Raw genomic sequence first — 13,470 nt, 5'->3', positions numbered from 1 at the left:
AATACGTCAAAGTATATTTAAATTAATTGAAGTAGTATTTTATAAAATGTGGCAAAAATGTATTTTAACCTGAATTAACAAATACAAAATATAGAAGTTTACAGGCAAAATAAACCCCATAAAATAAAATACTTATCATCTGATTTATACTTTTTAAATATTGATTTGATATAAATTTAACCCTGATTCATTCTTTTTTATATGGACTTTGTTTTGAAGCCTTTCCTTACACAGAGCCCAGTATTACAGGAACTACTCTGACTGTTTTAATATGGAGGACTAACAAATACTTATATATTAAAAAAAAAAAAAAAGTACTTTCTATTAAAGGCAAACACGGGGGACGCAGCAGACAAATGGATTCATATTTAAGGAAGAAAAGTCCTGAGCATAAGTTAGCGCTATCTCACCTCAGTCTGAGGCTCAGACTGAATAGAAACATTACGAGCTGCTAAATCGGAGCTAACGGGCCCGTTAGCTTTTCTGAGCCGGTTCACCGACACCTTTAACTTGTTTCAGTGCTTCAGATGAAACATCCACATTCAGCACCCACTCAGACACTGTGAAGATGACCTGAACTCGAGTCCACACGTGCGTTTTACTGCCTTTTAATACAGTAACAGTAACGAGGCGCTATGCACTATGCATCAAGTACAATCAATATGCACAGCCACAGAAAATGTGTCACCAAGGTAGCTACAAATTACATGGCAAGTTCAAGAGTTACAAATCAGCATCCAGAGTAAGAACGAAGATCATACGAAGCAGAGAAGTTATGCACATTCAGTGTTCAGGGGGAATATCCACAAACAACTATCGGTCTGCCGTTATCTGCTTTATAAAAGTGTGTATGTACAGCGTGGGCCGTCAGAAACACCCGCTCCCCACTCAAAGGCAAACCGGACACCACTTGGCAATAAATTAGAAGAGAAAATGAGATAAATGGTGTTACTGAGGTCTCTGGGCCAGTTTCCTGGTGTTAAACACGGATATCATGGATCAGAAATGGTGTAAAAATGGCGACGGCGGCTTTACAAAAATCAAGAGCGGCTGAAAATGAAAACAATGAAGTGATGATAACAGCTAAGCGCCAAGCCAGGAGAATAAAAACACACATTAGTTAATAACTGATGGGTCCTCTGTTGTGCAGGACTCCAGAGTCGGTAGTGTGAACGCAGAGAGCGCCTCCCAGTGCTGGAGGCCGGTCAGCTGACAGAGGTGGGCGTCGCGGGAACAAACCGAGGTCGCTGTCCTCACAGAGCCACGGAGAAGTCGTGGCACTCTCCATCCAGATGTGGCAGGAAACAACCTGAGACAGAAAAATCAAAGCTCACCTCATTTCATAAAAAAAGGTGCAGCAGAGTCCAGGACTACAAACATGGCGCCATTAATGAGCAGAATGGATCCACACACCTGCTCCGGTGGCTCCTCCTACGTGTCCTTGCTTCCTTTTGCCTCGACTCCTGCGACTCCCCCCTCGACTCCACCCCACCTCCGCCCCTGATCCCCTTCCCTGCAGTCCCACCCCAGCTCTCCCCTGCCCCCACTCGCCCCCCAGCGTGCTAGCTGTGGGGCTGCGGGGCGATACCGGAGCAGTCAGTGACCAGCAGTCCCACTGTGCTAGCACTGGACACCGTGACCGCCACGCTGGTGGTGCCCACGGGCCCCGTGCTCGTCTGGTCGGGGGTGGGGTCGCCCTGGTTGGCGTGGGTGCCCATGTGACCCTGGAGCTGCGTGGCCGTCTTGCACTGTACCCCGCACAGCTGGCAGAGCAGCACGCCGCCGGCCCCGGTCCCGCCGAAAGCCCCCCGCGCCCCGCCGCTCTCCTTCCACTCCTGGCCGTGGTGCTTCTGGGCGTGGACGCGCAGGTAGGTAAGGGTGGTGAAGCCTGCGGGACAAGAGCACACAGACACGTGAAGGCGGGGTGATGGCGGACTGTCAGTGGTGCTTTCTCGTGACGCAGCCGTGTCTTACTGCGGTTGCAGAGGTGGCAGGCGTGGTGCTGTGATTGGTTGTGGACCCGCATGTGGTCGGTGATGTAAGCGGCCGACAGCAGCTTCCCGCAGATGTGACACGGCACCTTCTCCTCGTGGCGAATCAGGTGAGCACGGAGGCGATCCCGTGTGGCAAACGCTGACGTGCACGTCTGCAGAAAACAGGAAGGCGTGGATGAAACGAGTGAAATTTTCAAAATAAGACGTAGTTGCTTATCAAAACACTTAAGAGGACGAAATGTTCTAAATGTAAAATTTGATGCTTTTTATTGAAATTTTGATGTTGTGGTTTTCTGAATGCAGGACTGGCGGTGCTGGTTTAGAAACAGGAAACAGGTGTTACCGTGCACTTGAACGGCCTCTCTGTGGAGTGCACCTGTCGCACGTGACTGTTGAGGTGGTCCGGTCTGAAAATGCAAACAAGAATGAGATTCATGTTTTTTACTAACTGTTTAAATTGTATTAAGGTTTAAAGCATTATTAGGGGCGGGGCCTCTTTGACTGACAGGCGGCTGTAGCTGCTAACTGTGTGCTAGGCTTCACCTGAACTGGACCGTGTTTGTGCCAATGGAGCTTTTTTAATGACATCATCTGACCAATCATATGGCCGCTCTCTGAGCTCCAGCTTAGGTGAGATTCTGGGATTACGATTGGATGTTACTAATCGGCAGGTGTCTGTGTGCTGGCTACAAACAACCAACATGACGGCAACTATAAAGCTAAAATCCAGAGTAAAGAAACTGACGGATGACATCATGGTGGTTGCAGCCATCTTTTATTTACAGTGTGTGTTTGCTACAGGAAGTCTGGCTGTATAAAGTCTGGTTATGAAATGGTTCTAACTTATGAGCTGTGGTGTGTGGGGACACTGCTTCAGTTCACTTGGACGAGCTGAGTGAACAGCTTCCTGATGACTTCACAGGTTCAGGCACTAAAGTCGTGAAGCAGCATAAACTGTATATAGAAGAGGGACGAGGCAGCTGTGAGCAAATCAAGTCGAGCTGTTCCCATTTTCTCTTTCGGATGTTAGGACTGAAACGGGGGGACTCAAACAACTCGTCTTTGTTTTCCTGTTCTCATCAGTTTGTGTTCAATGAGACTTGAAATCAGAGGCTAAGATCAGAAGCTCATCAGGACATAGAGTCCTAAATAACCACAAAACAGTCACATCTACATCTTTCATGGTGTTGCAACTGCTAAATGTGAGCGGTTACATAAACGAGCTCTCTGTGAGGAGTTAACGCTGCCCGAGGAGCGGATGGCGCTCGTACCGAGAAAAGGCCTTGGCGCAGTGCGGGCAGATGTACGGCTTCTCCACGCCGCCCTGGTGCGAGCGCACATGGTAGCTCATCCTGTCTTTCCTCTTGAAGCGCTGCTGGCAGATGGGGCAGGAGTACGGCTTCTCGTCCGAGTGGGACAGCCGGTGGCGGTTGAGGTGGTAGACGTCCCTGAAGGCCTTTCCACAGGCCTCGCAGGCGTGGTTCTTCCTCACCTGATTGGTGCTGGGAATGGGATTAGGATTGGGATTCTGCGGGAAGAGGCAGAGAAGTTCAGTCGTAAATACACTCTGAAGTCTTTTCCTGCTGTCAGAGGGCCTCTCTCTGCTCCCGGCATCAACACTAGCTGATTATGATGCTCGTCTGAGGTTTTCTGATGTTTTGATCCACAAAGATTTAATTCAAATTGTGTGTTTATAACCGTGAATGTCAGCGGCCATGTTTCTGGACACTTCCTGCAGCTGCCGCTGGCATCAAAAGGCCCTGAATGGTCCTTTAATCTTGGCCTTACTCTCTGGCTCTCTTCCCGGTGAACCCACCTGCTCCATGGACCCAACGACAACAACGGCTGCCTGGATGGGCTGAGGCGGCGCAGCCATGGTTACTGTTGCCGGGGCGATGGACACAGACACCGGCTGGCCCTCCTGGTTGACGTGCTGGCCGGGCTGGGGGAGGGTCTCTTGGCCGGGAGCCGCGGGAGGGGGAGGAGGCTGCTGCGGGGGCAGGGCGAGGTGGAGGAGGGAGAGCGGGACCGTCTGCTTCTCCACCCGGCCGGCCTTCGCTCCGTCCTCCTTCTCCCGGGCCGCCCGATCCTTCATCTTGATGCCCGTGTGCACCGACTGGTGCCGCCGCAGGTTGTAGCTGTTCTTGAACTCCTTGTTGCAGGTGGCGCAGATGTGGGCGGGCCGGCTCGGCTTGGTGAGCGGTTTGACTGGCGGACATTAAAGTCACATTTTAGTCACAGTCAGTGCACTCTGAGTTTAACATTTGTCTGAAGAAACGTCGGTAATTTACTGACTTCAAACTAATCCTGTAACACTGGTTTGTAAACTGTTAGAGGACAAACTGAGCTCTAACACAACAAACACAAACAAAAAAAAGATAAATTCCTCAAGTGTTTATTTCTTTGTTGATTTACAATCTACGGAAAACTGAGCCGTACTCATGTATGGGGGACAAAAAGTGTCAACACAAATAACTGGCACCATTTTTAACCATTATGTGAAATATTGTGCCATAATACAGGGAAACCCTGCTGCTTAGCAACAAATCAAACCAATCAACTGCTAAAAAACACAATGTTGTGCAGAGTGTATGGAGGACTTTTCTGGAGAAATTTAAATAATTTCAATGAATTCTGCAGATCTGAGTAAAATCATTCAACATTTTTGGGCTTGAATAATGTGACCAAATGTGTCACTTTTTTAATATTGTTAAATATACTGTATATTTAACAATTTAACAACTTTGTACTGCACGTAACATTTGCAGCTGTAATCTTCAGTCATAACAATAATAATTATTATAATCATTTTTCTGTTACCACAATAAAAAGAAAACTGTTCCTGTTTCTGGAAGAGAAAACACGTCAAACCTGATAAATATGAAAATGAAAAACATGCGAGTTTTAATGAATGTATTTATTTTGCAGCTCTAACCTCAAAAATGTTCTTTCTTGTGTTTCTGTAAACAGGCTGATTAGTGAAACTTTTGGGTGTCTGGTTTCCCCTCACAGCTCAAACGTCTCCTGTACATCCAGTAAAAACTGTCTACACAGAAGAGCCCAGCGTGCTGCTAAAGTCACTGATACTCTGAAGTAAATCAGAGGACATAAACCACAAACATGAAGCCTGTTTTCTGCTCGTGAACTCTGACTCTGTGATAAGCGTGCAGAAAAATAACATCTCCCACTGATAACCAAACTGCTGACGCTGCAATAAAAGCCCAGAGTTCAGAAGATAACCTTTAAAAACGTCAATATCGGCCTGTTTGAACAACTTCAAAACACGTCAGTGACGAGGTTTAAACCCCGCCCCATCCTCACCTGGCAGCGGCTCCTCGCTCAGGGCGGCCGTGTCGACGGTGGACGGCGGTGTCACGATGTGCTCGCCCGGAGGACTCTGAGCCGAGCCGGTCAGCTCCGGCAGCAGCTCCGACTGTAGCGGCGTCTCGGGCTGACTCTGAGTCGGAGGCGTCTGCCGGAGGTCAGTGAGAAACATCTGAATCAACACACAGCCATTTACACCTGGAACATCCAGGCTCAATGGAAGCTTATTTACTGTAACAGTGTACACAGGGCAGGTGAGGGCGTGGCCCTATGGAGGACCAAAAGTGTCTACAAAGTAAACCAACATCTATAAATGACTGAATGTGTCATTAAATGCATCAAAAAGGACATTAATGATTAAAGTTTTGATGACAATGACGACAGGTGTAACATCAGGCGTAAGAGGGCGAGCTGAATGCAGAGGGAGAAGGTCCTGGCCCGAAACAACATAACATTTTCTGAATGATCTCCAGGCTGACAGCTCTGTGGAGGACTTCATCGGTGAGACGTGCAGAGTGCAGGAGAGCGCTCGGCTCTCAGTAAACCACGGCACATCTGGAAACATCAGCTCCGTCTGGAGCAATGCAAAGCTCTGTGACCCGTCTAAGCTTTGAAGGATGACGATAAGATCCCCGAGGTTCTGTGATGGGTTACAATAACCTGACGTCATGCAGGAGTCTGACAGCCCAAATTTCTTTTGCTTACAAAAAGAGCTCAGTATCGGTCAGCCCTGTGCAGCGCCCTCTTCAGGTCACCCCACAGATTTCATCTTCAGCTTTCTAGCAGACGCCCGGTAGCACGATGGTGCCACCACCGTGCTTTGCCATGGCCGTGCATTCGTTCAGTGATGCACGGTGTTGTTTCTGTTTCTGCAGCTTTCACAAATACGGCCAAAAAGTTCAACCTTGGCCTCATCAGACCACAACGACACATTTGCCCACATTTTTTAACAGTGCGCTGAAAAGTTTCTCTCCGTAAGAGAAACAGCTCAGAGCTCAGACGTGGGAACATCCGGCCTCTCAGAACGGCTTTCTTCTCGTCTTTTTGTTTTAGCACTGCCTGGCTAATTAGAAACCAGCCTTCAGAGGTTATAGGTCACAATCAAAGTGCAAAAAATATTTCGCTTGGCCTAATTTGTTTTTACTTCACACAAACCTGCCACAGCAGAGCTGCAGAACCAGTTTATGCTTCATGGGTCTTATGGAAGCATGAGAAGAAGATGATAGTCTGTCATGTGCTTCGATACTTTGGCCAAAAGTAAAACACTTTTACTTACACTGTTGTTCAACATGAAGTTCGATTACAAACTAAAGCGGGTCGAGGAGTGTTTCTAAAGTATTTATTTGCCCCCTAAAGGGTTCATGCAGAGTGGCTGTAGCTCAGGAGGTAGAGCAGGAAGGTTGGTGGCTGGTCCTCCTAGTCTGCACCCCAAGTTGCTCTCCGGTGTATGGATGTGTGTGACTGTCAGTAGGCGCTTGTGTGAATGGGTAAAGCGCTCTGAGTGCTCCAGGACAGCAGAAGAGTGATATATAAGAATCAGTGAGGACAAACACAAATCCTTCTCTCACTTTCAGGGGACTGACAGGTTAAATAAGGAGGCAGTGCCCCGGGTGAGAGGTCAGCAGGATCAAAGTGGAGACAAGGGGATCCACACCAACAACTCCCCCCTGACCCCTCCGTGACCTCCCCACCTGCAGCAAAGCCCAACGGCCCCCACCCGCCCTCAAAAAGCCCAAACCACGCAGCAGCCACGGGAATTTAGCACTCACCTGAAAGAGGAAATTACTCCAGGAGGTGTCCATCCTGAAGGAGACCCAGCTGGGGACCGAAGAGGAGGAGGAGGAGGTGGAGGAGGGGGAGGTAGAAAAGCTCCGGGAGCTGCTGTGAAAACAAAACGCGAGGCCTGTATGGCAGCTCCCCTCCACCGACAGGGGAAATGAGTCCCAAAGCCCTGACACTTCTTAGAGAAGAAGCCTCCGAGAGGCAGGAGTTAATATGGCAGCTAAACAGTCACTGAGCAGATGCTTCTGTAAATGCGACAGAATGGTTGGTCTCATGCGTACTTGCTTTAATGGTGCGGTTTAATTTAATTTGCTTATGTCGACTGGAATAAAAATCTGCATGCAAAGTATTTTAATGGCGAAGCCGAGCAGTCGAGACGTGCTAATCATAGCAGCGGCTGTTCGGGACTCGTTTATAGCTCCGACAAGGCCGCAGCGTCGGCTTCCGAGCCTCGGAGTTGCGTAGGGCTCGTCCCCCGGCTAGAGCGCTCCCGGTCGGCCGCGGTCCGTGGCTCCGCCTCGGTGTCTGAATCGACAGGATGACATCTTTCTGTTTTTTTCAAACCCGCTCCCTCGCGCTCCCTCCCTTCGCTCTTTCTTCCTTTTCTTTTTTTTTATCTCTTCTTCACCCCCTCTGTCCCTCTCTGCTTTAAAGGGAAAGTATTTGGCGTGTGCACCCTCCTCGCGGACCCCGTCTCGGCTCGTCTCGTGCCGCGCCGTCCCTCTCGCCCCCGCCACTTCTCGGTAGGCCGACAGATAATCAAATCCGACATTTATGGGATCAGCTCGGCCGTTAACTCCGCCACTTCGCTTAAAGGAACCCGAAAACTGGCGCTGCGCTGCGGGGAAGAGGTGGCAGGCGGTGATCCGAGCCGCGTTCGCGCCAAACTCTCCGGTAAAATGGTGTCGGGTTCGGCTAAAATGAGCCTTTATCCCCGAGCATCTTAAAGGTAACGATGCGCGCAAGTGCAACAGCTGGATGTAACCTCAAAACACATGACGTCCGTCCGTGAACGGGCCACACCGCGCGGCCCGCCAGACTCCATTCAAACGACTCTAAATTCCCGTCTCCGGCGGACTTACTGCACGATTGAGTGCTGACAGTAACACAGCCACGACACGAAGGACATCCCCACGAATCCGCTCGACCTTAAATGAGCACAGCTGGATTTTATTATTTTTTTGTTCAGCCATTGTAGTGCAGTTATCCTCAGCTCCTGTAACGCTAAATGCCATTTCCTGCTTTCTTCACACTTATTAAACTAATTTTATTCTTTTATTTTGATTTACTTCATTCATTGAGGTATTTTATTTACTTTTTAAAAATTTTGTTTACCTTGTTTATAAAATTGTCACTTCCATTTTATTTAGTTATACTTGTGCTGACTGAACTTTTATTTGTTCATTTTGTCGTTGGCTGGTGTAACAGGAATTTCCCGCTGTTGTAATAAATAACGTTGATGTGATTTTCTCTCAAAGTGAGGAACGTGTCAGCACTAATATTCAGATGAAAACAGCTGTTTTATTTTTAATGTCAGACTGAATGGAAGGTGAAGGCGGGCCCTCGGGTCTCCAGGCTGAAATACAGAAAAACAATCGCAGGCAGCTGCACTTCTGCAGACGTTTTAAAGAGAAGCCCAGCTGTCCCGTGGCCCTGCAGGTCCAGGTGGAGTGACCAGGTGCCCCTCTTTAAGTGGCTGCTCAGCAGTTTTATTACCCGTCCACCTGCAGGGACACTCCCACATTTTGACCGTTTCTGGAATATAAAAGAAAAACGATGATCTGTGGACGAATCACAGCTTAAGTCAACATTCAGCTTCTGTTCAGGACTTTTAAGAAACTGGTTTTATATAAATTACAGTGGTTATATGATCAAGCTGCAGGCTGGTTACTTCCCTCAGCTCTCTTCGGCCCACACCGGGTCTGTGTTTGTGTCTCACCATGAATCCAGATGTGTTCAGGCATCCATAACTGTGCATCAGCGCTGTCATTCAGAGCTGACGTGCAGATGTTCTCGCGATCACGTCCCCACAGCGTCAGTATGAACATGCAGTATTATGACAGCATGAATTCATGTTAAAATAAACCCAGTCTGCTCATTTCATGCTCGGCTCCTTTATTTCACACTTTTAGATTCTTGAGCTGTTCCCCGTTTAAGTCGTTCAGGTTGTGTTAAACTCTTTGGCTTCAGTAGAACAAGAATTTACCAAAAAATAAAGATCTGATGTGATATGGAACAGGAAGAAATAACTGAAGGTCAAAGTGCAGAGGACAGAACAGCAGCTGTGGAAGCTCTGCACTCGTCTTCAACGCTGAAAAGCAGAACCAATCAAACCGACAGCTCGTGGAGTCCAAACTGACTCGAAGGAGAAAAGTTTAAATACAAATCTGAATTTTTTTATTGAACACAACGTTTTTCTTTTGCAACTTTTTTTTTTATTTTTTACAGTAAATTCAAACCAAGCAAACAAAACCAGCATCAAATATTTAAATTACAACATTATTTCCTTTTAAATAGAACATCAAACTTTGCTTTCAGGTCGATATATATATTTCATATTAATACATTCTAGCAAATACAGTATGCGGATTTCAGCACGCTCTCTGATTGGCTCCGTCAAAGCGACACACACAGGTAACACTTGGTGCTCCTCAGGTGAGGTAAACGTACAGTTTCTGACAGAGGAGACGCTTCCTCTCCTAGCACTAAAATAAAACGAGCCCAGCTACTGCTCAGCCTCCGTCTAATCAGCCAAGCATCAGCAGGAACAGGAAGTGAGGCGCAGGAACAGAACGAAAGGTGAGAGGAATATTTAAGCTTTTGGTCGTGTCATCATTTCAGGGACGGTTTCGTCTTCACAAATAAAAAACATCTAAATAAGGAATAAAAAGTGGATTTTCAGAGAGTGGAATAAGCATTAGAATTTAGATTTTACCATTAACGTGTCGGTAACCAGCCTGACGGTCACGGTGGAGGCGACTTCGGACGGTTAATGGGCGCTACACATCGTCAGCTGCTCCTCATTCATTTAAACACACCAGGAGTTTTTCCTCCGAATAAAAAAGTCGGTGTCCAGGAAAGAGCCTCAGGCCTTCTGACAGACACCACTGAGTCATGACATCATCTACACGCACACCTGCACAGGTGCGTCCAGTCAGACCGAACGGCCCGCCTCCTCTCAGCTTCAGACTGAGCCTCCCATCAATCATCTGTCAATTAATCACAATCACTGAGCCGACGACCTCGACCTAACAACAGGCAGAAGTCTGTCCTCACAATCCTGCTGCTACACACCTGGAAATGACGCATAATTACAACAATAATAATAATACTAAAAATAACAGCAATAATAGTAATTACAATAATCTGTATTTGATCTGTATTTTCATTTTTTCATGTTGTTAATAGTTTGGTCAGTAAAATGGGAAAATAATAATAATAATAATAATGATGATAACAACAACAACAACAACAACAACAACAACAACAACAACAACAATTTGGAACATTGATATTCAGATACGGAGGACTAAGAATGCCCTCCCCTCCCAAAAAAAAGGTTGAGTTTTTGTTTACTTTTGTAATAATTATTTATTTGCTTCTTTATTTACATATTTGTCCTTTCAGATCGCGCCTCATTTATTTTGGCCGGACTTTAGTCACTCCTCTTATTTCTGTATTTACTTTTCTTTCTAGATTTCAATATTGATGGATGTATAAACACATTAGCAGATAGCAGCAACATTATTTTTCCTGACTACAGTCATTATTAACATTACTTCTTATTCTTTTAGTGATTTTTAAATTCCTTTTTGACTTTTGGTCCTCCGTATTTGTCTGTTCAAACTTAAATATTTAATTTAAAAATTTGTTGTTGTTTTTTTAAAGCGTTCAGATGTTTTTTTAATTATTGCTATGATGTAAAACTGAGAAAGTGTGGCAGTGAGAATGAGCAACATTTGATTAGGTGTACTCGATAAATCTGATACGAATCGTCGGCTCGTTTCAGCTTTAACGGAAAAATAAAGAACACCTGCGTTAGCTCTCGCTGTCATCACCGACGGACACGCCTCTCACGTTAGCGTAATAAAACAGGAGAGCGGTAACCGGGGACCTGTCCGTTTATCATACATGTAACTGTGCGTGTCGTCCTTTAAGTTTGCATTATGAGCTTATGTTGTGATTTAAAGGCTGCGCCGTGGATTCGGAATATTTTTCTCCATATTTGGTCAGAATCCGTGTCGGTCTGACAAACTTTCCCTTTAAGAAAACAACAATAAGTGAAAGCGCGACGGATCTGCTGATGCTGTTGCAGCTCTCGCCGCCTCCCCGTGACCTCTTACTTCATCTTCAAGGCCTTCTCCCGCTCGGCGGCATCAATGGCGGCCATGTTCTTGGAGGCGGTGATGAGGTGCAGGACGCTGATGCCGGACTTGAGCAGGCAGATGATCCCGCAGAGCCCCTGCAGCCAGTAGAGCCAGCCTGTGGAGAAATGCAGCGACTCAAGTTTAACATCAGACTCAGAGGAACGATGAGTTTCCTGTTCAGCACCTGAACACGTTAACATTCCCAGCTCTGGATTTTAACAGCAGGACTCTGCTAAAGAAGCTCAGCATGACTCACAGCTTTAATTAACCAAAAACGAGAACTCGACTAACACTCGCAGAGAACAACCACCATGACATTTATCAACACTTTCATCAACAAATAAAAAATAAGATGAAAATGTTCTGGAAAGATGAGATCCAATCAGAACTAATAAAGGTGTGCAGAAAGGTGGGATGAGTTTGGACGTGAGCCAATCAGAAGCTAGCTCCCACGATCTCTGCTGAACACACAACAAAACAAGGACACTCGCGAGGAAGAGACGAGCAGACGTACGAACACGTTCACACTCGATGTCAAAGAAAATAAACCGAAACTCTGACCAGCAAAAACAAACTTTACACTTTAACTGAATCCACATTAGATTTTAGTCGACAAGAATCTTAATCGACTAAAACAACTTTGATCCGTAAACACTGATGTCCAAACTCAGTCTCACCTGTGAAAGTGAGGAAGACGAGGATAATAAGCTCTTACCTGCCGGCTCCTCGATGTGATAGAGAAGGTAGAGCAAGCAGAAGAAGAGCTCGTTCCCGGCGCACATCACAAACAGGACTGGCTGCAGGACACACACACACACACACGTTCACTGACTGTTCCTTTAAAATTCACACGGACACGTTTATCATACGACACACAGACCTTGGAGGTGTAGTAGAGGCGTAGGATGGCGTTCCCAGAGAGGTCGATGGTTTTATGGCTCGCTGATCCCTTTACAGTCGAGCTGAGGAAGACAGATAAGAAAACACGATCAGCCGCAGCACAACACCTCGTCCTTACACCTGTCATGGCTCTAAAACAGGTCACTGGGCAACATGATCTGATTCAGTCTGTTCAGGCCACACAGCTAAATATGACTTCACCTTAACAACCACAGAAACATCGCCCACCTGTGCAGGTGCAGCCAGTGGCTGGCGATGTCCAGACACATGCTGAGCTGGAACAGGAAGGCGTAGGAGGGGTAGAGCAGGGATAGGTTGACCAGCAGACACATGGTGGCGCAGCGGTCAGTCAGCATGTCCAACATGGCGCCGAACTTAGTGGCTGAAACAGACAGAGAGCGGCCCGTGAGACCAGAACACGACCTGCTGCAGTTCCTCTGACGTCCAGCAGAGGCTCCAGCAGCAACTGAGTCAATGTTAAAACTCTACAGCAGAAATAAACACAGCCTAAAGCTCCCACAAAGATTGTCTCACGAGACAGCGAGCATAAAAACGGCCTGAGACGCATACAGAAATCTACTCAGGGGCGTCCTCCTACATCAGCGGGTGTTTCTGCAGATATGGTAGATGTTGCACCTGACTGGACAGCGAGGGATCCACCTCACCACTGCGTGCTTTTAACGTACCACACCGACCCACTATGACTGTGAAGCAGTGAGAGTCGTTAAAATGACCCAACCACACTCCTTCCATCTTTTATATACAGAGTGTGGTTATCACCCAGTATAAACATCAGGAAAACAAACACGTCCTCCATCCAACACAAAATCCACATTCAGTCAAATCCTGCCTTCAGGAGTCAAAACTGGACGTCTGTCTCACACACACACACACGTGTAAATACATACACTGATTGAGCGCTCGCGCTGCATGGCCGTCAAAGGCATCCAGCAGAGCGCTGAGCAGGTAGCAGAAGACGGCCGGCCACGGGCAGCAGGGCATCAGGAAGAAGGAGATCAGGGCCAGCACCACCCGGGCATAACCTGCAGGATCCAACCAAGGTGAAGAGATTTATTCAGAAACAGAGTGCGTTTTAATGATTT

General features: G+C 47.0%; 2 protein-coding genes across 2 annotated transcripts in view; both read right to left on the bottom strand.

Annotated features, from left to right (window-relative positions):
• Positions 1-592: 592 nt before the first annotated feature.
• maza (MYC-associated zinc finger protein a (purine-binding transcription factor)) lies at positions 593-8,259 on the bottom strand. The gene is made up of 8 exons (XM_004556454.5): positions 7,088-8,259; positions 5,316-5,466; positions 3,811-4,202; positions 3,266-3,522; positions 2,338-2,401; positions 1,975-2,146; positions 1,414-1,888; positions 593-1,309 (listed from the first exon to the last, which is right to left on the bottom strand). The coding sequence occupies exons 1-7, from the start codon at positions 7,118-7,120 to the stop codon at positions 1,563-1,565; spliced, it is 1,395 nt and encodes a 464-aa protein (XP_004556511.1). The 5' UTR covers positions 7,121-8,259; the 3' UTR covers positions 593-1,309; positions 1,414-1,562.
• Positions 8,260-8,797: 538 nt separating this feature from the next.
• Positions 8,798-13,470, bottom strand: part of cdipt (CDP-diacylglycerol--inositol 3-phosphatidyltransferase (phosphatidylinositol synthase)) — a 5,492-nt gene continuing 819 nt past the window's right edge. The window contains exons 2-7 of the mRNA XM_004556456.5: positions 13,276-13,410; positions 12,596-12,749; positions 12,348-12,429; positions 12,183-12,264; positions 11,444-11,582; positions 8,798-8,855 (exon numbers count right to left, since the gene is read on the bottom strand). Coding sequence (XP_004556513.2) covers positions 8,813-8,855; positions 11,444-11,582; positions 12,183-12,264; positions 12,348-12,429; positions 12,596-12,749; positions 13,276-13,410 — 635 coding nt within the window. The 3' untranslated portion in view covers positions 8,798-8,812. The remainder of the gene's footprint in view (positions 8,856-11,443; positions 11,583-12,182; positions 12,265-12,347; positions 12,430-12,595; positions 12,750-13,275; positions 13,411-13,470) is intronic.

The sequence above is a fragment of the Maylandia zebra genome, linkage group LG4 (genome assembly GCF_041146795.1).
Source record: "Maylandia zebra isolate NMK-2024a linkage group LG4, Mzebra_GT3a, whole genome shotgun sequence".
In the NCBI taxonomy this organism is placed as follows: domain Eukaryota; kingdom Metazoa; phylum Chordata; class Actinopteri; order Cichliformes; family Cichlidae; genus Maylandia; species Maylandia zebra.
Note: the sequence above shows the minus strand (reverse complement) of the source record. Positions and strands in the feature narration are given on the sequence as shown.

Excerpts from the sequence above, each read along its gene's own strand:
- maza (XM_004556454.5), bottom strand. The coding sequence starts at position 7,120 with ATGGACACCTCCTGGAGTAATTTCCTCTTTCAG. Across the intron at positions 4,203-5,315 it reads GAGCGAGGAGCCGCTGCCAG|TCAAACCGCTCACCAAGCCG; the intron begins GTGAGGATGGGG and ends AATGTCCGCCAG. Across the intron at positions 1,889-1,974 it reads CTGCCACCTCTGCAACCGCA|GCTTCACCACCCTTACCTAC; the intron begins GTAAGACACGGC and ends CTTGTCCCGCAG.